Raw genomic sequence first — 27,201 nt, 5'->3', positions numbered from 1 at the left:
GCATGTGGTACATTAGAAGTATTTCCCATTATTTGCACTGTTGTGTTATCTCTTGCAGTACCGCTTGCTGTTATTTTATTTAAAAGATCACTGGGCTGGATCCTGTAAGCTGGACACAGAAGGAGTTCATGTAACTTACTCCACCCCGACTCCACCTCCAGTCTCCTGCACTTTTCAAAAAGCTACTCCAGAAAGCCAGGGGACCCTTTGGAACAAAACAGGGTGCAGCAGAGGGCAGCAGCAAGAAGCAGGGAATCAGCAAAAGCCACCCTTCGCACCTCTTAGACAAGCGCTTCTTCAATCACAGAAGACCTCAAGAGGAGAGGGATAGTTTCTGCTCTGCAAATATTCCTTCATGCTGCAGTCCCCCCCCCCCCCCCAATCCTCAGCAGCAGCTTTTGGGCACTTGCTGGAGAAAAGGAGAAGGGAGTGAGATTAGTTCTGCAAATACTGACCGCTGTCAGGGGAGAAACAAAAGGGGAGATTTAGTCCTGTAGGGATAAAAGGTTCTGGGCTTTTAGAGGCTGTGAAGTTAGTACCTTCAGCCAAGCCCAGCAGCTGTCTAGTAATCAGTACAATTCTTGCAGAAGCACTTGTATATTTCCACCTCTCTATTATACTCCCAGAAGGGGGCTGCAGTATTTTGCTGCCGGAAGAAGCCTCCAGGTTGTTTTCAAGGGCAGCCCTAAGTAAAGCAAATTTCAGAAGAGAAATCCAAGAGATTACAAAGGACACGGAAGACAAAATCCTTCTTCAAGAATCCTCCTCCCGTTACACAATCGGTGTAAATGATAGAAGGGCCTCCAGGAGCAGAACCTGGTCCAGGGCCACACCCAGACTATGAAACTATTATAGCATCTCCATCAACCGTAGGTAAAAATAGCCACTCTGTACTTATTCAGTCACCTTAAATACAATTTCAGCTTGCTCAGCCTCATCCACTTAACCACAACCTTCTAACACCGGTTTAGTACTAAGATAACAGCCCGGTATCTTGTTGACAGTTAACAAGGTACCAAGCTGGGCATTGTTACTCTATTACAGACACAACTCCAAAATCCAAAGATCTGTTTGCATGCTGTGACCCACAAGCCAAACTGTGGTTCCCTCCCAACCACGTGTCTGAAATCAGCAGCGGAATTAAGAGGGAACCCAGCAACCCCCACCAGATGTTGTAGTCACTGGAACAACAGGTGACAAGTCACAAGTACCAACAGGGAAGAATTCTCCCTGCCAGCCTCTAAGCACAGATCGCCCACCTATGCTAGGGATGTGCTGCCTCTGTGCCCTAACCAGGTCAGAAGCCCAAGCAAGAAAGGTCAAGGAAAAATACCCATCAAGCTGCGTCTGACCTCTCCCAATGAAGGGGATGGAGCTGAAACAGGTTAACAGTCGGCTTTGCTTGCCCTTCCTCAACAATGGTTAAAGGAGAGTCCTGAGCTCCTTTAAAGCCGCTCTGTGGCGAGGGCGGGGTATAAATCAAATAAAGTAAATACATAAAGACAACAGTCCTCCAGCAAAGCACTGAGCATCCTGGTCCACGTCACTCAAAGTTCAGGCAGGCAGCAGAAGAGGCAGGGGCTGAAGCTGCCAGCAGCATCCATATACTCAACAGGCCATCCAATTAAAGAGGTAAGCAGGAGGCTCGGACACCTCTAGCTCCAATGCCCAGACTTGGGCAATTTTATCTTCAAAGACCAAAGAACAGTCGCAGTGGACACTCGATGACACAGAAGCTAACGAGTCAATCCTTGGAAACGTTTTCCCATGCAGTAAACAGCATTGCTGGTTGCGATTCAACAGATGCAATATGGGGGAGGGGGAGAGATTTGATTTCTTTACTGCCATTTTGGAAACCTGCCAATGGGCTCTGGACTTGTCAGAGTCAGCGCAAGTCTTCTGCCACATGCTCCAGCTACCTCTCAGCTTACACCTCAGAATCACAGGTATCCTGGGCTTTAAATGGGAGTGCGGTTACTCCAACGGAGACTAGATCTGTCCTCACCTGTACTATAAATCGGTGCTTATACTATCACCTGATTCTAGTACATTTTGTACGCTGAATAAGAGAGTTACAGGACTCAACTCTTATGAATATTCCTTAATGAATCTACGTCAATTACTGATTTATTTACTCAACTGCCTTCCAATTCCCTAAGTGCTCAATTCCCCCAAAGGATACTTTTAGTAACTCGGCAAAAGAACAAAGGCATCAACAAAGATTTGTTCAGCCAATTAGGTTATTACAAGACTTTATCTGGTAAGTAAAAACAAGAATTAAACAAAAGTATAGCCAAAATAAAAACAACAGCAAACAAGGTCCATATAAATGTTCCATGTGTTTAAACAAACGTATGAACAACTTCTCTACAGAAAAAGCTTCGTTTGAGATGACTTGCTAGAACCTGAATAGACCAGACTATATCTATCTGCCAAATGGCTACTTCATACAGGCACAAGCTTAACAGGTTACTAATTCAGATAATTTAATATATATTTAAAGGTATACTTTATGACAGGCAGCAACAGTTGGCCTTTTTATTGCAAGAGGAAGAGTGTTTTGATACTGCGATGTCTGAAATCAGCACAGGACTCAGCGAGTAGGGAGAATGAGCTTGCTTGTGCTCCTCGGTTGGCTATAAGCACACTCCTCTGGCCCTCTTTATGGCGGACATCAAAACGGATCACAAGAAGAGGGCGTTCCAATCGCACAGATTTCACAATCCTTTCCAAGCACTCATTTGGATTGTCAGCAAATCATCCTCGGTGTTCACACAACCCCAAAACTGAAAGGAGGAAAGATGGGAGACACCAAGGGCTACTCACCTCATGCGAAAATGCAAGGTCAACTTGATTCCACTGCTGATTTTAAAAACATGGTTGGGAGGAAACCACAGTTTGGCTTGTGGATCATAGAGAGCAAACAGACTGTAGCAGATAGGGGTGATCCCTGTAGATGACAAGAAAAGGGCTGAGAATCGTGGAAGGAGCACATTTCTCATGTTTATCCATTTGAATCATGCCAGGCACAGTTTCTGGAAAGCTACTCTTCAACAATTAACCATTTGCTAACTTCCTCTCCTGGAGATGGAATTCTTTCCCTTACGGACCTGGGAGAAATTACTTTCCCTGGACTTGGGAGAGCAATCAGGTAATATTTGCCCTGGGACAAATACGTTAAGTAATTCCATGAAGCCGAGAAAGCACATTCGTAAATACTGGTCTGTTCTCTCTATGGCAAGCTGATGCCATCCAACCAAAAAAGTAGGAAGAGTTCTGTAGACCCAGTTTGCCAAGAGCAGGGGCATGCGTGAGTTGCACACACACACAGGTGAGCTACGCGGAGCTGCCTTAACTAGTATGCTGAGGGAGGAACCAAAGCCATTATTTATTTTAGAAGTGTCTCTGATTGTGGGAACAAGCGTGTGCACCATTTTTGAATTCTGTCCCTCCACAAACCCTCCCTGCACAGGCTTTTTGCCCTATCAGGTCCTCTCTGTGCCAGTTTTCTACTAGCAATAGACCAGACTGTCCCACCTGTAGTCTGAAGTGGGACAATCTGGTCTATCGCTGGAAAGACTGAGCTGTGTAGACTGAGCTGTAGTTCCAAACAAAGGACAACCAAACACAAAAAATGGCATTGTTCTCTGAATTAAACATAAGTCTTCCCAAAAACGTGTAGAAATTGAGGCCCAAGATCAAGAATTAGGCTTTAACCCAGCTAAACGATTCAAACTCCTCTCTTCTGCTCCCAGTATTTATTTCCTTTCATCACAACCAAGTAACCACACACATAAGTTTAGTGATACAAATATTCCAGCAGATTTCAACAATGGCACCTGGTTCCAGGAACTGACAAACCAGATGAGACGTAAGTGATTGGTGAGGAGGACATGAGATTGCTCGATTGCAGACTTCATTCACATGGCCACAAACCCCAACTCTGTGCAAATCTCTGCTGAACCTCTCTCTCCTGGTGTACTTCCTACTATGGACAGATTTGTTTCCTGCATCTGACGCTCGCAGATTTTGTGTTCAAGTTTGCCTTTATTGGCATATATCAACACTTCAGGTTATCCATTTACAAAAAAAAAAGAATACTACAAATACAATTGTAACTTATTTCTGTGATATCCTTTGATGCAACTTCAAATGGAGAAACTTAGCCACCTTCTCGGTGTCATCAGAACAGGAATCGTTCAACAGTCTATAGACCTCGAGCGAGTCAGACCAATCCATCATACTAGCTAGAACAGATTTTAAATGTTTGACATATACCAGCATACAAATGACAATGCAAAAGAACATGTGTAATTGACTCGACACATTTTTGTTCACATAAACAGCATCTAGCTGAATAGGCTATCCTGTTAAATCTGCCATATAGAATGGCCGAAGGCATAGCATTACACCTGGCCAGAGAGAACGCTCTACGAAGTTGTGGCACCTGCAGGGAAGATAAATATGGAGCCATCCTCCCTACAGTGAGGGGAATTTCAAAGCTCAGGGGAGAGCAGGTTTTAGTAGCCAGGCTATATAACTTCTGGCACTCATCCTGTTCTTAATTTGTTGAAATGCGGCATTTGACATTAACATAGACAGTGAGTCCACAGATATATCCATGCCTTTAATTTTTCCCCCGATATACACTGACCAATTTGACACATTGGGCTCTGAAAGTATTTGATATATAAAGCTCCCAGGGTCACAATTATAATGTAACCGTAGCTAGTATTTAAACATCGTAAGCCAGGCCCTCGTTTCCACTAGAATTAAACTAGTATCTAAGCAGATAACTGCATATGGAACACACTTCGGAAGGCCCAGAATTTTCTGCAAAAATTTAGATTGAACGCATTCAATGACCCAATCAAAGGCCCTAATCCAAATCGGAATACCAAACAATAGTTGTGAAATCACTTTGGACTTAAACATTTTTGAAGCAGCTGGCACAAACTGATTACTTCTGGAAAACCATGTTATAGCCAATGTACTAATGTCAGCTGTCTTTGCTGGGTGGACCAAGTTGCATTATATTGAAAAGAAATACCTAAGTATTTAAAATATTTAACTTTTTCTATCTCCTTCCTGTCCATGGCCCATTTATATGGTCTCCAAATTTTAGAAAAAACTGTAATTTTTGACTTGTCATAATTCAGCTGAAGCTTGTTTTTAGCAAAAAAAAACCCTGATACGAGTCAGCAAGCATCTTAAGCCAATTCTAGAGCAAGTCAGCAAAACTGTGTCATCAGCGTATAAAAGCAGAGGCACGTGAATCACACCAAGCTTTGGGCTATGACAGTCAGCACTAGATAGGTGATCAGCAAGGTCACTGAGAAAAAGGTTACATAGAAAGGGAGCTAAAATACAATCCAGTTTGACGCCCTTGTCAACGGGAATCTTCGAAGTCAGTTTGCTTGCAAATGAGCACTTAATCTGGCAGGTATTAGAAGTATCTAATTTCTTAATAAGCATAAGAAGTCTTTTATCCATATTTAACTGGTCTAATTTAGTCCAAAGAAGATCCCTGTTAACTGAGTCAAATACTCCCTTTAAGTCCAGGAAAGCCACAAATCATTTCAGATTAGTTCTCACAGTGTACTTATTAATTAAATGAGATAGGGTGATACAGTGGTCAAATGTGGTCTTCCCTTTACAAAAACCCAGCTGTTCGGGGCCTAAAATACACTTCTGCTATTGGCTATACACTAAGCTTGGCCAATAAGTGCTTAGTGTATAACTTACCCATTATGGAGAGCAGGCTAATTGGCCTATAATTGTCAGGGTTAGTATGGTTGCCCTTTTTATATAACAGAACCACTATAGTGTTCAGCCACGCTGTAGGGATTATGCCTGTTCTATCTACTATTGTAAACAGAGATGCAAGGGGGACAGCCCACTAATCCGGGTCTAATTTTATGATTTCAGAGGGGATGGCATCAGGGCCAGGTGCCTTTCCTGATTTCAGCTGCAGGATTAATTCACTGATTTCCTCTGGTGACACAGGTGGCCAGTCAGGTAGATCAATTAAAGACGACTCAGATGGATCAGCAACACAAATTTGCTCTTGATAGAATAATGTTGAGAAATACTGGAACCAGACATAAGAGGAAATGGCAGATACAGAAGGATCATCAGTGCGGAATGCTTCTGAGACTATAGCCCAAATTTTTTTTGAATTCTTTAAGGTCAAAGCGTGATATAATTCATCCCATTGAGTCTTAATGTATTCATACCTCTTTTTTTTGGTAAGCTGATGCAGTTGATTCTTAAGCTTAAAATATTCAGGGAGCAGAGCTGAGGCCCTTGAGTCATGATAACGGCTATAGACACTACGTAACAGAGTTACGTATGAGTTTACAGGATTTACCTGTTTAATTATCCCCATTTAGGCTACCAGGTCTCGCACACAATGATTCACATATATGAAATATTAGGGAGTTGTAGGCTGACACGGATATTATAGGATCAGTTGCACTCATTACAGAGGACCTAGACTCCAGGACAGGACCAGATTTAAAAAACTGCTGAGTTTTCCATTCTACATGGTCATTCCAGAATATTCTAGCAAGTAAATCCGTCTCAGAAAATTGTGAAACAGGATTACAGAAAGAATTTGTAAAAGAGCTAGCTTGAAGAGTCAAAATAAGAGGAAAATGGTCAATAATAATAGAATCACCCAAAGTGAAGTCTTTAACATAAGGTTTCAGTGAGGGGGAGACCAAAACATAATCAACTACACTACAGCCCCTTGTTGAAACAAAAGTAAATTCTCCAGAATTTGGAAAGTTAACTAGACCATTAAGCCAGATTCTATTTTATTGTGTACAGAATTTGGCGAAATAAATACCTGCAGAATTTAAGAGGCTGGGCTTGGAATGACTTGTATGGGAGAAAATAGGTGGAAGAGTGTCATCTTGGTTAATTCCAAAAAACTTTTTAAAAAATTCTACAATCTTTGCCTACACTTGCATTAAAATTCTGTATTGATTACATGAACATACGGAACTGCCTTACACAGAGTAAACAAATTTGTATTTATTGCATTCTTTTGGTCTCTGACCTTGTATTTATCTTGCAACATATGTTCATTTGACTAATAATTGGAGGAATTAATTTTTGTACAAGCAACTTATTTTGTATTTACATTACACTATTACCAGCATATATAAAAAGTTTTCCATAATTGTTTAGTATGGTTTTTGCTGCCTTCCCTCTCCCTTTTCTTACACAGAGTAAGACAATTGGTCCATCTAGCTGGTATCCTCAGAACATAAGCTGCTCTTCAGGGCCTTTAACCAACATCTTCCCCAATCTTGCTACTAAACATCTTTAAAAGGAAATATAAGGGACCCTTCTGCATACAAAGCATGGGTTCTGTGACTGAGCTGCTAATCTGGAGAACTGGGTTTGATTCCCCACTTGAAGACAGCTGGGTGACCTTGGGTCAGTCACAGCTCTCTCAGAGCTCTCTCAGCTCCGCCCACTTCACAGGGTGATTGTTGTGGAGATATTATTTATTTATTTTATTTATTTATTTCTAGTCCAACTTCCTTGCAAGTATCCTCGCAAAGGATAAAAACATTTATATACCGTAAAATCAGAGTTATCGATAAACGTACATTCCATATCCCAAGATGGAAGTCCCCTCCATTCTTCCCTAACAACCATGCACAGGGGAGAGAGGGGGGTGCAAGTTGATATCATCAAACTGTGACTTCACATATGGGGGGGGGGGCAGATGGCTATATAGCACCTCCCTGATGGGGGACCGGTAGGGAGGCATTGCTAGATGGATCTAAGACTGGCCTCAAACATATGCCTGGCAGAACATCTCTGTCTTGCAGGCCTGCCGAAAGGATGTGAGGTCTTGGTGGGCCTGGCTATCCTCCGACAGAGAGTTCCACCAGGTTGAAGCCAGGTCCGAAAAAACCAAAAATAATAACATATTTTGTAAACCGCTCTGAGTGGATGTCAAGTTGTTCTGAAGGGTGGTATATAAATTGAATGTTGTTGTTGTTGTTCACATCCAGCCAGGTTTCAAGTCAGGATTTCAAAAACAGCACCAGGTAGACAAGATGTTATGCTCCCCAGCAGTATGAAAAATCTAGTTGGAATATCAGTCACGACCCAGGCAATGACTATTTCCTCTCCAGTCAAACACTGGGCCCCTCCTACTCTGCTGTGGAAACCACACATCAGCACTCGAGCTCCCCACTGACAGCTTCACCTGTCTTTGCTTGGTGCTGTGGTACTTAAGAGAGGGATCAGTGGAAGAAGCAAGATATGATTTGTAGTGTCTAAGGCAGTTTGGGTCTAGGAACGCTGGGCTCTGTTCCTCCTTTACAAGCACAGGAAATTTACTTCATCTCTTCAGGTCTCACTTTTGCCATATGCTCCTTATATTTCACTAGAATATTTGTTATACTAAAGCTGTATGTTTCTCACCAAGAGATAATCAGAAGAGTCAGAGTTCCATACTTCTTACCAATTTTCTGTGCAATATCAATGCAGATCTCTTCTGCACACGGAGTCCCCTGAGTGTAAATCTGATACTGTTCCTCTTCTTCCGCACCCTTCCAATGGAGATACACCCGCAGTCCTCCAGCTGGTGAAAAATGGCACCCTTCCATGTCTGACTCACTGTGCTTCACTGCACAGTGGCACAGTGGCATTCTGACAGCTTCGGTGGGTCCCTAAAGGGAAAAAACGAAAGCTCCTTAAGAGCAAGGAAACTAAAGTATTGTCAAGAATCAAACAATATCCAGCAGGGCATTCTCTCAGAAACATCTTTAAAGAGTCTGTGTGTGTATGTGTATGTGCACGTGAGAGAGCTCAGATACACATTTGCCCTTTTGCAGTCATATAACAGCACGGAAACATCAGACTGCATCTACACAGCAGCGACATCCATAAGAACATATACATCTGACCAGCAGTCCATGTCTCTGAAGAAAGGAACTCTGACTCTCTAAAGCTTGTATCTTGAAAACCTCGTTGGTCTCTGAGGTGACACCGAACCCAAATCCTACTGTTCTACTGCAGACCGACATGGCCACCTACCTGAAACAGTCCATGTATGTTTAGTTGCCGGTGTGGGGGACAAACAGGGCATAGGGCAGGTTTCGACAAATTCCAGGTGCCAGGGTAGCCATTGCACCTAAATATTTCCTTCTGGCACCTATTATTCTCAGCTTTTATTTATTTATTTTAATAAAATGTATATCCCAACTTTCTCCCCTCACAATGGCCAACAATTTGGCTAACAAATTACAACAGATACATTAAAACTGCGTTTTAAAACTATTAAAACTACCCAAGAAAACCATCATTAAAACAATTAAAACCAGAGCTAAAACACATACAGAACAAAATAACAATTAAAAACATTGAGCAGAAAGGAGGGAGCTTTGATTGCAAGCTTTCCCCAAGCAGTATTCAGACCCACCTGAAAAACACAACAGATGCTACGATCAGCAAAAGACAGTAGAGACCCCCTCACCTCTGCAGGAGTATACCATATACCCTGCAGCTGTGGACAAGTTTACATCGGGACCACAAAGCGTAGCATCCAGACAAGAATAAAAGAACATGAAAGACACTGCAGACTTGGACAACCTGAAAAATCAGCAGTGGCTGAACATAGCCTAACCCAAACAGGGCACAGTATCTTATTCCAGGACACCAAAATACTGGACAACACTTCCAACTACTTTGTCAGACTGCACAGGGAAGCCATTGAAATTCACAAGCATAAGCAAAACTTCAACAGGAAAGAAGAAACCTTAAGAATGAACAGAGCATGGTTTCCAGTTCTGAAAAACACCAGGCCAACAAAACACTCCACACCCGACAATAGCCCTGCAGAGAAGATTAGCACATCAAGCACCAATCCATATGCAAAAGAACCTCCTCAGGATACAGTGAAGCCTCCCGCCATTAGCATTCCACACCCTGGGAAACTCTCACAGGATGACTCAGCTCAACCCCACCCCTCCTGAGTAGATACAAATGACCTGCCAACATCTTTTCCACACTGTGACACTGAGAGATCTCTGTCTTTTGGTGCTACACCTCTGAAGATGCCAGCCACAGCTGCTGGTGAAACGTCAGGAACTACAATGCCAAGACCACGGCAATACAGCCCGGAAAACCCACAACAGCCATCATTCTCCGGCCGTGAAAGCCTTCGACAATACATTTTCCCCAAGAAGATCATACCTAACCAGGTTTGGGACCCATCACACCAAAGCAGGAGAAAACATGGAAAGTAGATTATGGGGGGAGGGGGATACCTGTCACACTCGTACTTTACAGTGTTTCCGCACCTGTTTTGCGTCCCATGTTTGCAGAGGTTTCACACTTGCAAGCTAATCATGGGATGCAGTGCTGCTTAGTCCACGGCATCCCTGATCTCCCCGCCCCCCGCCCCTGAGGACATACTGCGATGTTATTTTGAACCTGCTGCCGACTCGTGGCTGGCCTGATTAACACACTTTTGTCCTCTTTTTGCTTCTTTTACCCCCTTCTTTTCCTCGGGAGCTGTGCTGATCTGACCACACCCACTCTCCTCAGCTCCCGACTGCTTTGTCCGCCCCTTTGTTTAATGTTTCAGCGTTTGGTAGCAGTGCGGTGAAGCATCCCCGGCCTGGCTGGCTGGCTGGCTGGCAGCAGGGAGCTGGGTGCCCACCTGGCCTAGCCCAAGAAGGGAAAGCAGAGTGCAGAGTGGGAGGGAGGCGGGCATGGCCGGGGTCGCGAGGTGCAAGTGTGTGCGCTTTGCCCTCTGTGCCCCGGTGCCTCCGTCCAAATGATGCCCCCAAAGAACTTGGGCTTGGCTTAGCAGGCAGCCCCTGTTGGGTGGGGAAGGGCTTCGGCTGTGCAGCACGTAAGACGCTTGGTGCACAGTCTGGGGCTAGCCGACTTTAATCTTTGCTCAGCTGCCTCTTGCCCTTGCCAAGTGTCGGCGAGTTTATGAACCAGAGATTATCTGCGGACTGGAGTGAAGGAAGGTGGAAGGCTGGGAATGAGCAAGGGGTGCGGGGGGCTCTCCCTCTGGCAAGGCCTCCACTCAGCCTCGCCTCTCTTCTGGCTCCCACCCTTGCACCCCCATCGGCCCCTGCATCCTGCTGCCATGGCTTCCTCTTAAGCTTCCTCACCACATGTGAGCTGTTAGCTTCTCTACACCACCCTCTCCTTTTCCTTGAGCTGATTAGTCTGTGGATCTAATAAAACCCGCCCTCCTCAGCACCCCATCTGGTTTTTCTGTAATTTTTTTTGTATTTCTAAAGGGCAGTAACATTTCAGCATTGTGCATCTTTTTTTAATCAATGAATAGGAAGCAACGCTCTTACGTTACTGCTGTTTGGGGAAAAGGTGCCGTGGGAAATCACCACCAGTAGATATGCTTTCTGGCTCCGTAAAGAACCACTTCTGTCTATTTTAACGTTTGGACATGTTTCCCTTTTGATTTTTAATGCTCAATATAAATGATAATGATGGCCTTAAAAATGGCATTCAAACAAACATGGGGAGTCTTTCTCTAAAAAGATCACCACACTACACCAATTCAGGGTTCACGTGGTTGCGTGAGACCAACTGTGACCGGAAAATTTGCTGGGCGGGGATAATCAGCTCTTAACACCCCTTGGTGCTTTTTTCAAATGTGAAAAGTTAGGGTGTGAAAATGGTCATACAGAGATACAGTATTGATGTGCATAGGGAGGGGTGGAGTTTCAAGTGGTAACGTCACAATGTGTGCAAACTTTTTTTTTTAAAGGGTGACGTGAATTCCAAAGCCCACAACAAAACTGGGGCTTCGAAGCGAGTGTGAAAAAAAATGCAGGACAACAATTCGAAACTTCTCTGACAGTGTGAAACGCATGGGTGCCGAGCCAAATCTGTTGCCATCGTGGCGACTCCTTGAAAACGGCACGTTAACCCCGTGAGTGTGAAAGGGGTCAGGGAGACATCATGCAGATGGTACCAAAAAACTCTGCTCCAGTTCAGACATGAAACCAGACAAAACCTCTGTGTGGAAGCAGTCTGTTTGTGCAGCAAACCACAAACTTTATAACACAAACTGTCCCCTTGCAACATAACACATTGGAATGTGGTGAAACAACATAGTACAATGATTTCCCATATCTTTTAATTTAGGAGGTCAAAAAATTTAGGGATCTTTTCACCCATTCAGATATTGATGCATTGGCCGTCGTCACACGGGCTTTTATTTAGCGCTAAAATGGCACTATTTCCCGGCAAACACCCACCTTATTCCAACACTGATGCGATTTCCTCATTGCTGTTTTTTGCTTGATAGTTGCGATATTTTGCGCCTCAGTGTGAATGCCTCACATCGATGTATTTCGCCTCGCAACGTCCTATGCCCTCCCTTCAATCCCAGAATCCATTTCTTCCTGCGACTCCCTTTTTTTTATTTTATTATGTCCTTATAACGCCATAACGACATAACACAATGCAAACTTTCTGCTGAAGTAAAAATGACTCAATCGCCATGGCAGAGTCTTCAGCGATGGGGATCACGTCAGACAGGGAGTTTTCTGTGGGCAAAGGGCTATTTATATAATTTCAAAGCTGGAAAAACAAAAGGGTCGTAATGTTTTGCTCTAACGGAATGTTTATATGCTGTTATTCCGTTATAGCGGAATTAAATGCCAGAATAATAAAAAAAAGGGGGGGAGAAGCTGCTTCTGCGCAGTTAGAGAGAACAGGACAGAGTGCTTCGGTGTGGACAGCTGGTGGCGCGAACAGCCGTTAGGTGACCCAAAGAAACGTTACTGTGCCGATAACAGGTAGGACGCTACATGCTGTAAATTTAACGGAAGAGATGCCCGTGTGACGACGGCCATTGTGTGTCAATACAAAGAGAACCAACCATAGGACTTCAATGAAACTCAATGTTTTGTACATTCATAAGATCATCAGAAGTTTCCTTCACATCATGTTTCAAATTGCAATTCTAGATGGGTTGTATATGTGATCATACGTCCATGTGCCTATATATGAGTAAGAAGAGCTGTTCCATTAGAAAGTGCATAGAGAAACATCAATCTCATATCTGGATTACTAGAGGCATCCTTGATTTCATATTTTGTAAAGAAAGGACATGGATATATGGACTTTCAGTTTTTTATGACGGAGATTATATATGCACACATCCATACAATAAACTTGTGAAGGAAAAAATGAGCCCAAGATTCAGAAATCTGTGACGTTACAGAAGCCCTCTCCTACTGTTGTAGCTATTTCAGCTCCTATACAGAAGGATGCATCTACATAGGAATCTGTGATCCAAGAACTAGAATGAACCTCAACTACTACAATGCTGTAAACGGAATTCATTCCTGAAAGACCAGTTCAATAATTCTTCCTAAAACTTTCTAAGAAATGAGATTCCACGGTGTCTCTCGTTACAATTAGAAAGGCCTTACCCAAAATTAGCTGTATAAATTTCTGAGCCCATACTTTCAGACTTCAACAGATCATAGAGAACAACCAAGACACGCTTTCTTGATACCATACCATAACAAAGTAGAGCCAAGCAGAGGACAGTAAAGATTAGTTCAAGTATCAGGTGAATCAAGCAGCCAAATTTCTAGTCCAGCACTGATAAGAGTCCAAAAGCAGGCAGGCCTTCCTGACAAGGATGCTACCCTGTAATAAAACACTGGGCTTGGAATGCAGCCCTTCATGTGTTAACTGGTGAGAAAAGCAGGCTTCTCTCCACTGAGCCAAGGTGCATGCCTGCTCCTGCTCTTGACAAAAAAAGAATGCAGTTGTTTTGTTTCTCCAAAAAAAGAGGTGAAAGCACTCTCACTTTTGCAATCAAAAGGCATGTGTCTCCCTATCATTGATAGGGAAAGAGGTTTAAGGAATGAGACTACAGCATCTGCAGGAAAAAATATCTGGACCAAGGTTAGGGCTCTTTCCAGAGGCATTTTTGCTATTGCCATGAAACAGGAAATCTGGAAGCAGCAGCTTTGGTGTGCAAAGTTATACACCCAGCCTCAGAAGGTGTAAAATTCTGCTTTGCAACAACAGTCAAAATGAAAGAGGCATAGTTCTCCTGTGCACTTGACAATGGCTCCACAATCTAGACTTAATACAGAAAGTCAAGCTAAATTTGTGGGGGAGGGGTGTTCAAAGGCAGGAAGAAAGCAGGTAGGACCAGAATAATGTTGTGCAACACCATCATCTGCTTTAAGGAAGTCCCACCTTTCAATTCCAAATGTCTCACCATAACAGAAACTGCAGGCAGAATTTCAGAGGTATATGTGCATAAAGCAGGTCATAATTGGGAAAAAACCTGCTTTAAGAAGGTATCAGGTTTTCAGGATTCAACAGGAAACATAGCTGTTTTACAGTGCAATCCTAAACAGAGTTAATCAATAGAATCAATGGGCCTAGACTGGAGTAGTCTTGCATAGGACTGTACTGTTAACCTGTTGCAACAAAAGTACACAGGAGTCCCGTGGCACCTTAAAAACTAATGTTTTATTCCAAAATGAGCTTTCAGGGACTAGAACCCACTTCTTCCGATGCAGAAAGCAGATCCTCAATATGCAATCATATTCTGTAGGGGAATGTAAAAAAGAAACAACAGAAGGGGAAATGAACCATGAATTTCAAGCAGTACAGGACGAAATGTAAAACTCTAACTGAGAAAATTACAGCGAGCATTCACTAGTTATGCTAAGCTAGTTAACCCATGTAATGGGTGGGTGGAGACTTCCAGGTTTTGCCAAGAAGCTTAATACCTGTCATGAGTAAGAAATTCTAAAGTCTGTTTTTAAAAAAAATCAAACTAACTTACTTTCTTGGGGAGGGAAAGGAATATAAAAACAGTAAATCCTGAACATGCATGAACAAAACATGCCCACGACCAACAATCTTTATGGCTTACTGCTTAAGAAAACAAGCACACTAGGATATGCACAACAATGGTTCTTCTCATCACCACCTTGCCTCTGGCACTCAGATACTAGAAGCTGAACTTTGGCACAGCCCAAATTTTGTTAAGTCTTCCTGAAGATTTTGAGGATGAGAAGCATGTGAGGATGAGAACTGCATGTGGCAGTTTCTCAAATCCTGCTCATGGATTGTGGTTTGTTTTGAGATTTTGATTTTGGAACATTATGGCACGCACCGAACAACTTTTGCTAAACTAAACGCCTGATAAAACTGACACATAGAATCACAGAATCATACGGTCGGAAGGGACCTCTAGGGTCATGTTGTCCAACTCCCTGCACAATGCAGGAAATTCATAATTACCCCCTCCCCCTGACTGTCAAAGCGACCCTTACTGCATGCCCAGAAGATAGCAAAATACCATCAGGATCCCTAGCCAAACTGGCCTGGGGGAAATTACTTCCTGACCCCAAAGTGGCAACTGGCATTACCCTGGGTATGTAAGAAGGGGACACAAGAACTAAGCACTGATGTAACCCTTCCTGCCCTTCCTCTCATGAGAGCCAGTTTGGCATAGTGGTTAAGAGCACGGGACTCTAATCTGGAGAGCCGGGTTTGATTCCCCACTCCTCCACTTGAAGCCAGCTGGGTTCACAGCTTCTAGGAGCTCTTTCAGCCCCACCCACCTCACAGGGTATTTGTTGTTGTGGGGATAATAATAACGTACCTTGTAAACCGCTCTGAGTGGGTGTTAAGTTATTCTGAAAGATGGTATAGAAATCAAATGTTATTGTTGTTATCACTATCAGCAGCAGCAGCAGCAGCAGCCTAGGTTCACAGAACCAGCACTGCTGTCAGATGGCCATCTAGCCTCTGATTAAAAACCTCCCAAGAAGGAGAGCCCACCACATTCCAAGGAAACCTGTTCCACTGAGGAACTGGTCTGGAAGTTCTTCCTAATGTTTAGCTCTTTAAAATTAAAAACTCTTTTTAATTTCAACCCATCGGTTCTGGTCCGACCTTCTAGGGCAACAGAAAACAACTCCGCGCCATCCTCTACATGACAGCCCTTCAAGTACTTGAAGATGTATCACCTCTAAACATACCAAACTCCTTCAACCTTTCCTCATAGGACTTGGTCTCCAGATGGTTAGCATATAAAATTAGGAAAGAATCAACAAAAAGAATAATAAACATTTTAAAAAATGAACAAGGAATAGAGAAATATGGAAAAGAAGAGTTTAAAAAGATCATAGGAGAATTTTGTAAAAAATTATACCAGAAGGTAGAAATCTGCCCAGAAAAACAGGACTATCTGAAATTAACTACAAATACAAAATTAATGGATGAGCAATGCAGAATATAGAACGATCCATTTACTATAAGGGAGATAACTGAAGCAATTGCAAACCAAAATAGACGTAAATCACCAGGACTGGATGGACTCCCGTTGGAATACTATAAAACATTTGAAGAATGCTTGGCAATGCCCTTCAAACAGCTGTTGGAAAAGATTTATGAAGGAGGAAAGATTAATCCATAAAGAGGATACAGACCCCAAAGAAATCAAGAACTATACACCTATATCATTGCTGAATGTCGATTATAAAATATTTGCCACAACAATAGCAGCCAGGTTGAAAAAGATATTAAATCAAATAATTCACCAAGACCAAATGGGTTTCCTACCAAGAAGACAGTTAAGAAATAACGTTAGAATAGTATTAAATATCTCAGAATATTACGAAGCACACCCAGAAAAACAACTGGTGTTAATTTTCTTGGACGCGGAGAAAGCCTTTGACAACGTCAACTGGAAGTTCATGGTAGAACAACTAAAGGAGATGAAATATGGAGCCAAATTTGTAAATATGATTCAAATGATATATACGGAACAAAACGCAAAAATAAGCGTGAATGGGGAATTAACAGAAAATATAAAAATAGAAAAAGGAACAAGACAGGGATGCCCTCTATCACCACTTCTATTCATCCTGACATTGGAAGTGCTTAACAATGAGATTAGAAAGACGGAAGCAATAAAAGGAACAAAAATAAAAGGAGAAGAATATAAGATACAAGAATTTGCGGATGACTTGATATGCATTTTGGAAGAACCTACAGAAGCAATAGATCCCTTGATGGAGAAACTAAGAAGATTTGGCGAAATGGCAGGAATGAGACTTAATTACCAAACCCCAAAAATAATGACCAAGAATATGACAAAAATACAAATCATGAAGCTAATGGAGAAATCTGGTTTTCAATGGGGGGGGGAGTGAAATATTGAGGAATTCACATAACTAATAGGGTTTCCTCCTTAATGGAAGATAACTATCAGAAATTGCTAAAAGAAGTTAAGAAAGATCTAAATAAATGGAAAGACATGCATATATCTCTCTTGGGCCGAATAGCTACAATTAAAATGAACATACTACCAAAACTCATGTTCCTATTTCAGACTATTCCAATTATAAGAAAGCAATCATATTTTCAAGAATTAAACAAAGTAACTTCAAAATTCATACGGCTAGGTAAAAGAACAAGAATAAGATTCAAAGTCCTACAGAACTCCAAAGAGAAAGCAGGATGTGACCTACCTGACTGGGAGTTATACTACAAGGCCTGTACATTGGTATAGATAAAGGAATTGATCTTACTGCGCAATCCAAGGCTTTTAAATTAGAAGGGCATGACCTTAAAATGGGATGGCATGCCTACCTCTGGCACCAAAAAAAAGATACACAAATATTTTAAGGATCACTTAATAAGAAAATCCCTGATGAATGTCTGGGAGAAGATAAAACCCCAAATATATACCAAAACACCAAGATGGGTATCACCAGTGAAAGCATTCACCCAACCAAATTTACTAAGGTGGGAGAATACCCACACCTATGAACAGCTATTGGGGGAGAATGGTAAGCTAAAGTCAACAGAAGAGCTAAAAGAACAGAACATGGAGACAGGATGGTGGCTAAGAGCGCAAATAGAATCCAGATTTGCTAACGACAAAACACAGGGATTCTACATGGAACGATACCCTTTTGATAAGCCGCTGTTAGACACAGACGGAAAACTGATAGGAAAATTATATGCTTTCATGAAACGATTGAAGACAGAAGAGGAGGCTTTAAAAGTTCATATGGCAAAGTGGGAACAAAATCTGGGGCACAGCATAGATCTGGAGCAATGGCTACAGTCATGGGGAGTAAACATCAAAATAACAAAATCAACCACCTTTAAAGAAAACCTATATAAAATGTTCTGTAGGTGGTATGTGACACCAGAAAAATTAGCAAAGATGTACACTGAAGTACCCAATAAATGCTGGAAGTGCAAAGAAAAAGTGGGCACCTTTTTCCATATATGGTGGCTATGTAAAAAAGCGAAGAGATATTGGAAAGGGATACATGAGCTGTTGCAAGAGCTGCTAGAAATAAACATATCCTATAAACCAGAAATGCTCCTGTTAAATATAATACTGGAAGAGCTAAATAGGGAAAATATTATATGTATTATCAAATATCTAACAGCAGCAAGAATAGTATATGCCAGATACGGGAAAAACACAGATATACCAACAAAAGAAGAACTGATAGAGAAAATCTTAGAGACAGCAGAAATGGACACACCGACAGAATTAATAAAAGAAATAAATGGACATGATAGAAAACAAAAATAGACCCCGTTTTATAGATGGATTAAACGGAAGTACATGAATGAATTTATTTGCAGTCAGAGACAATAACAATGACAATACATCCTTATCAGTCAATAAAATAATTAAATCCAGCGTAAAAATGTAAAGGATATAAAATATACATTTAGCATTTAAAATCTTATCTTAAAATGTATATGTATATCCTGGGAACCGCAGGAATTCAAATATTTAAAACACAGACATTAAAATAGTAAAAATCATAAAAACAGAAGTATAAAATAGAGGCATAACTGTATGTTAGAAGAATACAATCAAATGAATGAGCAGAGTAAAGAAGTACTAGAATTAAAGAATGCAGACTTATAGTGATAATAGTGTAGTGAAAATAGTATAATTATGATGGAACTGTAGAGATGATGTGGAATGTATGATTTATAACGTGTCCAAAGAATGTAAGACTTTTGATCAATTTTGTTAGTAGAATAAGATGGAACTAAAACAAATTAAAATATAGGACTTGGTCTCCAGACCCCTCACCATCTTTGTTGCCTTCCTCTGGACACGTTCCAGCTTGTCTATATCTTTCTTAAATTGTAGTGCCCAAAACTGAACACAATACTCCAGGCGAGATCTATCCAGAACAGAGTAAAGCGATACCATCACTTCTCGTGATCTGGACACTATGCTTGTTGATACAGCCCAAAACCGCATTTGCCTTTTTAGCTACCACATCACACTGCTGACTCATGTTCAGTGTATGGTCTACTAAGACCCCTAGATCCTTTTCGCACATACTACTCCCAAGACAAGTCTCCCCCATCCTATAATTATGCTTTTGATTTTTCCTTCCTAAATGCAAAACTTTGCATTTATCTCTGTTGAAATTCATTTTATTTGTTTTAGCCCAGTTTTCCAGCCTGCCAGGATCATCCTGTATCCTTACGCTGCCTCCGACCATATTTGCCACCCCTCCCAACTTAGTATCATCTGCAAATTTAATAAACATTCCCTCTATTCCTTCATTTAAACCATTTATTAAAATGTTGAACAGAACAGGTCCCACGACTGATCCCTGAGGAACTCCACTTGTCACTCTTCTCCAAGAGGATGAGGAACCATTAACTAGCACTCTTTGGGTGCGATCTGTCAACCAGTTACAGATCCACCTAATAGTAATAGGATCCAAACCACATTTCACTAATTTATCGACAAGAATATTATGTAGAACCTTATCAAAAGCTTTACTGAAATCGAGATAAACTACAACATTCCCCTGATCCAGCAAGGTAGTAACTTTCTCAAAAAAAGAGAGAAGGTTAAGCTGACATGACTTGTTCTTGAGGAATCCATGCTAGCTCTTAGTAATCAGCCATCCTTTCTAAATGCTCAAGGACTGACTGTTAGATTATTTGTTCTAAGATTTTTCCAGGTATAGATGTCAAGCTGATGGGTCTGTAGTCACCTGGATCCTCCTTTTTCCCCTTCTTGAAGATGGGGACAACATTTGCCCACCTCCAGTCTTCTAACACCTCACCTGATCGCCAAGAATTCTCAAAAATAACGGACAGAGGCTCAGAAATCTGGTGACTGGATACTCAAATGAAAGCCTCACAAACACTTCACAGGTTCTGCAGCACAATTCAGAAGGCCACTTTCCCTGGTCATCACCAGCCTTGCTTCAGATATCTGGGGAGGCCAGGTCCTGGAGCCAGATTTCTAGGGGCAGGTTTCTAAGCAAGCGAGCACTTCTTCCATTATCTTGGGCCTGGACTGTTTAAGACTGTATAGGTCACCTGGAATTGAACTGGAAGCCAAACTAAATCTTGCAACATTGGAGTAAATACGATCATTGTGGCATATCTCTGCCAACAACTTTGCCATAGCATATTGGACCAGCTGAAGTTTCTATCAGCTCTTCAAATACTGCACAGAACCGGTAGTAATACTCTAACCTGAACATGACCAGAGCATGGACAACTGTGGCTAAGTTACAAAAGGCATTCTTGCAGCCACTGAAGCCACTTGGGCAACCAAAGATTGTAAGACAGAGCCTTATTGTCTACACTGAGCTTGGCACCTTACCCAAAATCTCAAGATGACCTCATCCAGCAGTTCATTTAGTTAAACAGCATGGTAAGCAAACAGAGCCGTGAAGATTGCCAGGGTAAAGGTAAAACTCTTCATTACTACTTTCTAGAACCTGTCTTCCAGAGAGGAGGCAAACCACCAAAACCCAAACTGCTTTTTCTGAGCTTGGTGCCATAAATTCCTAATCTACTGATTTTATGAATTTTCTATCAGTAGCCTGAGCTGTCAACCTATTTTTCTTAAAACTGCTTGGAGGTACAGAGAAAGTAGAAAAGTAGAGAATACAAGCGAGGAACCCTCCTTCTCACTCTTAGGAAAAGTGAACACCAGGAGGACGTGTCAGGAGGGAAAGGATCTGTTGCACGCATGCGTGCTCTCATCCTGCATGACCTTCCATGGGGGGAGGGAAAGATCAAAGTATAGCAAGGAAACAGAGCATCCCTACTTTTTAGAGCATTTTTAGACCCCGACTCCTATTCCCATCTGCCCTCCATGGAAGAAAATGGAAGGAAAACTAAAGGATGGATTCCCAGGGGGAGGGTGTGTGTGTGAGAGTAATGGATGGGAACAGAGGCTAAGCCCCTTTGTCAATTTATCGTTCCCAGCATCGCTCCATATGTGGTTACTTAAATCCAGAGAATGGAATTACGAACAGAAAAGACAGATCTGTCTACAAACAGGGGGGAGACACCAGGAATTAGGGGAGACAAGCATTAAACATGTGTGAAGTGCATGAATATGCTACTACAATGCCAGAAAATGGCATAATTTCTGGCATGATGCAATAGTCATTGGTCGTGACGGGCCAATTCTCTAAAAATACTTTTAAAATTGGCCCTAAACATTAAGTTTTGGGTTGATTTTTAGTGAACTGGCCCCTGGGGCAACCTGCTGCTTCTCCACCTTGCCAGAAACTGTGTCATTTTCTGGTGATGTGAGAGCAGGCACTGGGTAAGTACCCCCTTGCTCCACTAACACCACCATCTACCCGTTGGGCCCCCAGGGGATCTGGCAACCCTGAAGCTCACTGGGCAACTTTAGGTCAGTCACATACTCTCGGTCTAATTTAGAGGGTAAACAACAATTTTGTCATAGCTTTAATAAAACAATGAGAAACAATGAGTTTAGGATTAGGGATAATTTAAAAATATGGGCATTAAAATACAGAACCCTGAAGGCTGGAAAATGAACCTCGCTCCTAAAGCTAAAGGAAAATTTGTCAAGGCCTGCTAAATGCCATCAATCCAAAAAACCTGCCTCCAAAACAAATGCCGTCAGTCTAATCCAGCATAGTCCATATAGAATCTCAGTGCTAACATAGCCTGGAGAGAGCTATTTCCTAGTACTTTCGGCTCAAGCTGAAAGTACCAGGAAATACCCCAGCCACAGATCAAGCTCTAAAATACTCAGCATCTTCTGTGAAGAATTTCTGAAAGCTTGAGCCATTGGCCCTTTATCTTAATGATAGATAGTTCTAAAGCAGAAACATAGCAGTGTAAATGCAACCACTAAAAGGCACAGAAACATATAATAAGCTAAATGCTTAATAATGGCAAACCGTAACAACATGTATATCCAGAGCGAACATCCTACATTTACAGCTACCTAGTCATTATCCCCATTTAGGCCCACTGCTGATGCTGTTTTTAATGCAAAAATCCAGAAGGGCTTGTCTTCTGAGTTTCTGGTAAAGTTGAATACCAGACAATTTACAGAGCAATCTTAAAAACACTTCCCTGGGAGAAAGCCCCATTGAATATGCCTGAGTAGGATTCAGAGTAGACTTGCTTAGGGTTGCTCTTTTGAGGAACCAAAAGAGTCACTGCAGAAGGGGAGTGATATGCATGCTCTGTCTAGTTCTTGAAAGTAAATGAGCTGCAGTGTTCTACGCTAGCTGGAGTCTCCGAGCCAACTTTGAGGGGAGACCTATGCAGACTACATTATAGTAGTCTAGTCTCACTGTCAGTGTGCCATGAATCCAGGAGTCCAGATCGGCCACGGCATGGTAAGGTGCCATCTTCCAGGCTAGTCTGAGTTGGAGAAGGTCTTTTTTTGTAGCTGTATTTGAAATGTCTCTGAAATGGGCTATATTGATTTATAACGTAACCCGCCTTGAGTCTCGGGGAGTAAGGCAGACTATAAATGACATAAATAATTATTATTATATTTATTTAACCTTTCTATGAAATGTCTCTGAAATGGGCTACACTGACTTATACTGTGTATCATGCATTGAGTCTCAGTGAGAAAAGCAGACTATAAATGACATAATAATTATTATAATTATTATTTATTTAACTTTTCTATGAAATGTCTCTGAAATGGGCTACACTGACTTATATTGTGTAACCTGCATTGAGTCTCAGTGAGAAAAGCAGACTATAAATGACATAAATAATAATAATTATTATATTTATTTAACCTTTCTATGAAATGTCTCTGAAATGGGCTACACTGACTTATACTGTCCTCCGACTCATACTGTATAACCCGCCTTCAGTCTGAGTAAGGACGGCCTACAAAATATAGAATATGTAAATATAGAATACAACAGAATAAAATAGAATAAAATGCGTCCAAGGCGTTTTTCACGCATGGGGGCGACAGAATGAGATCGCTCGGGCACTTTTCCATTTTTTTTAGCGCAGAAAACGTATTTTTATGTGTATATATATATAAAAGTATTTCGATCTCTTCGGTGTCTCGACCGACTCGGACGGAGGGAGGTGCGGAGGCGGCGGCGCCGGGCAACGCGGGGCCGACGGGCCTCTCCAAGTCCCGACGACCCGCCCGCGGGCCCCCGCCTCTCCCGAGGGGGCCTCGGCCCTTCCCGACCCCCGGCCCTTCCTCGCTTTCCCCTCCCCTCAGAGGCCCCGCCCCCGGCCGCGGCCTACCTGGCAGGCTGGCGGCGGAGGGAGGAAGCCCCTCCGCCTCGACGCCTCCCCGCCGGCCGAGCCCGTCTGCCTCAGGGCGCCGCAGGCCCTCCGCTGCCCTCAGCTCCGCCAGGCCGAGAGGCCGCCGCAGATTGGCTGCACGAGACGCCTTCGCCCATTGGCTCGGGGGCGTGGGCCCCGCGCTTGTGCTCCGCCCCGTGCGCCTCTGCATTGGTCGAGAGGAGGAGGACTGGGCCGGACCCGATAGGGTGGCCGGGAAAGAGGGCGGGCTCTGGCGGGGCTGCGCGCGCATCTCGGCGGGTCGGCAGCGCGTAAAATAAGGCGGCGGCAACCGGCGCGAGCGCGAAAGCGATGAAGGACACCTTGTGGTTGCCAACCCCCAGGGGGCGGCGGGAAATTCCCGGAATTACGATGAATCCCTAGACTACACAGATCAGTGTCCCTGGAGCAAATGGCTGCATTTGGGGAGCGAGGACTCCGTGGCTTTGTACCCCTACGAGGCCCCTTCCCAGACCCTGCCCTCTCCAGACTCCTCCTCCAAAATCTCCAGGAATTTTCCTACCTGGAGTTAGGAACCCTGGGGTTGGTTTTTTTAAAAAAATAACAACTGCATTTATATACCGCTCTTCTAGGCAGATTAGTGCCCCACCCAGAGCAGTGAACAAGTTATTGTTATTATTGCCGCCGCAATGCAGCTGGGGAGCTGGGGCTGAGAGGAGTGGCTTACCCAAAGCCACCTGCTGAGCTCATGGCAGTAGTGGGATTCAAGCCAGTAGAGTGCTGATTTGCAGCCAAACCACTTAACCACTGTTCTACACTAATTTTTTTGCTGGGTGATCCTTTAAGGGGGAGGAAATAACAGGGTTGCACCTACCTGCTGTAACTGTTGTTTGAGTGTTCAGTGCAAGCGCTCATGGAACTGCGCGTGGCAACGGCGCATGTGCAGTCCCCATGTGTGTCTGCACAGAAGTCACGACGATGCAAAATTGCACTAGCGTGATGTCAATGTCAGGATTACTGGCCAGGGTTTCCTAGAGATGATGCCGCAGTGACCATCCTCGAAAGTAACCATTTTCTCTGTAATCTGGAGATCGGTTGTAACTTCCTGGATCTCTAGACCCAACCTGGAAGTTGGCGACCCTGTTACTGACCTACAGGTTAATGTAGACCGAGACACCTGTCAGTCAGTGCCAGAGGGTGCCCCTGCCCCATGCCCACACCTGCCCACACGCACTAAGCAGCGGTACCTTCCTGGTCATATGTGAAAAGGAGCCCTCTGTCTTGAGGGGTTTTGCTTGGCTTCTTGAAACAGAGGCAGGGCTGGACTGGCATAGAGAAGTGTCTGATCGGATGCACCCATGTCCATTCCACTCGCTCCATCTTCAAGAGCAATGGCACTTTGTTTTACATACTTCCTCACCGCCATCCCCCTCTATAAAGCGAGCACTCTACACTCCTGTTCAGAATAATTCCAGATGAGTGGTAAAATAAAATTTCTATGAACTTTTAACCTCACAAAAGTGTATGCTGGAAGAAATTCATAGAATCATAGAGTTGGAAGGGGCCATACAGACCATCTAGTCCAACCCCCTGCCCAGTGCAGGATCAGCCTAAAGCATCTCTGACAAGTATTCATCCAGCCTCTTCTTGAAAACTGCCAGTGAGGGGGAGCTCACCACCTCCCTAGGCAGCTGATTCCACTTTTGAACTACTCTGACCGTGAAAAAGTTTTTCCTAATATCCAGCTGGTACCGTTGTGCATGTAATTTAAGCCCGCTGCTTCGAGTCCTATCCTCTGCTGCCAACTGGAAGAGCTCTTTGCCCTCCTCCAAATGACAGCCTTTCAAATATTTAAAGAGAGCATCATGTCCCCCCTCAATCTCCTCCAAACTAAACGTTCCCAAGGCCCTCAGCCTTTCCTCGTAGGGTTTGGTCTCCAGACCCCTGATCATCCTCGTTGCTCTCCTCTGCACCCTCTCAATTTTGTCCACATCCTTTTTGAAGTGAGGCCTCCAGAACTGCACACAATACTCCAGGTGCGGCCTGACCAAGGCAGTATAGAGAAGGGCTATGACCTCCTGCGATTTCGATGCTATGGCCCCTTTGATACAACCCAGGATTGAATTAGCCTTTTTTGCCACCGCATCACACTGACTGCTCATATTCAGTTTACAGTCCACTTTTACCCCAAGATCCCTTTCACATATACTACTGCCCAGAAGTATATCCCCCATCCAGTATTTGTGCTTCTCATTTTTGTGGCCCAGATGTAATACTGTGCACTTGTCTTTGTTGAATTGCATCCTATTCACAGCTGCCCACTTCTCCAGAGTATTCAGGTCTTGTTGAATTTTAATTCTATCTTCTTGGGTGTTTGCTACCGCTCCCCATTTGGTATCATCAGCAAATTTCATGAGCAGCCCTTCCACTCCTTCATCCAGATCATTGATAAAAATATTGAAAAGTACCGGGCCCAAAACCGAGCCCTGCGGCACCCCACTGGACACTTCCCTCCAATCTCATGAAACGCCATTGACCACCACTCTTTGAGTGCGGTCCTCCAACCAGTTCCCTATCCACCGAACTGTCCTATAGTCCACTCCACAGTCTTCCAGTTTGCCCATGAGAATGTCATGGGGGACCTTATCAAAAGCTTTACTGAAATCCAGATAAATCACGTCAACAGAGTTCCCCCAATCCAGTAAGCTGGTCACTTGATCAAAGAAGGAAACCAGGTTGGTTTGGCAAGATATGTTAGGAACAAAACCATGCTGACTTCCCCGGATCACTGAGTGGTCCTTCAGATGCTTACCGATTGATCCCTTTAAAATCTGTTCTAATATCTTCCCAGCAACAGAAGTCAGACTGACCGGCCTGTAGTTTCCCAGATCATCCTTCCTCCCTTTCTTAAAGATTGGGATAACATTCGCTCTTCTCCAATCTTGTTACTCCAATGTTGTTACTCTTAAAACAGGAGTGCAGTGGTACCTTGAGGCTTCCTCTTCAAAGCCAGCTTGTTCTGGGCTTCTAATATGCAACAGCACTAGGATAACCCAAAAAGACAAATTCATCATTTGTGTAACACTTTTCTTAGGCCCAACCCAATGATGAATGCAAGCTTTTGAGTTTCCCAGAACTTCATCAGGTCAGAGGTTACAAAATGATGAAGAATTCTGGGGAACTCAAAAGTCTGCATGCTGTTAGGCCCACCCAATGCTGCAGAACAATGGTATTACGTAGATGAGGTTTTTGACTTCTGCTTTTGGACAAATACAGAATTAACTTGTCTACTAGAATAAATGACAAGCATGTGGCACTGTTTTGTTTAATAAAAAATTACATTTATTAGACTATTGACATTTTTCCTGTTTTAATTTCCATTTCCCTGCCCCCCTAACCCTGTCTCCCTCATCACAAAATTTAAAGCTACAAAAAAAGGAACCGCCACTCCATCCGAACAAGAGCCATGAAATTAAAAAGGCAGAAGTGATAGGAGAAATCATAGAATTTGGTGACAATGGGATTACAATTCAGATTTCACAAACACACTGTCGTGTCTGACTGCACCCATCCATTCATGCCAATGATTTTGCTGTCACGTGTGTGCTTTATTCTGTCAGGGGT

At 43.1% G+C, this 27,201-nt stretch overlaps 1 protein-coding gene across 1 annotated transcript in view; it reads right to left on the bottom strand.

The window, feature by feature from the left end:
- Positions 1-23,689, bottom strand: part of TYK2 (tyrosine kinase 2) — a 55,670-nt gene extending 31,981 nt beyond the window's left edge. Inside the window, exons 1-3 of the mRNA XM_055003263.1 lie at positions 23,578-23,689; positions 8,489-8,696; positions 2,827-2,950 (exon numbers count right to left, since the gene is read on the bottom strand). Coding sequence (XP_054859238.1) covers positions 2,827-2,950; positions 8,489-8,675 — 311 coding nt within the window. The 5' untranslated portion in view covers positions 8,676-8,696; positions 23,578-23,689. The remainder of the gene's footprint in view (positions 1-2,826; positions 2,951-8,488; positions 8,697-23,577) is intronic.
- Between the last annotated feature and the right edge of the window lie 3,512 nt (positions 23,690-27,201).

This window comes from Eublepharis macularius, chromosome 19 (assembly GCF_028583425.1).
Source record: "Eublepharis macularius isolate TG4126 chromosome 19, MPM_Emac_v1.0, whole genome shotgun sequence".
Taxonomy (NCBI): domain Eukaryota; kingdom Metazoa; phylum Chordata; class Lepidosauria; order Squamata; family Eublepharidae; genus Eublepharis; species Eublepharis macularius.
This window is presented reverse-complemented; position numbering and strand designations above follow the sequence as displayed.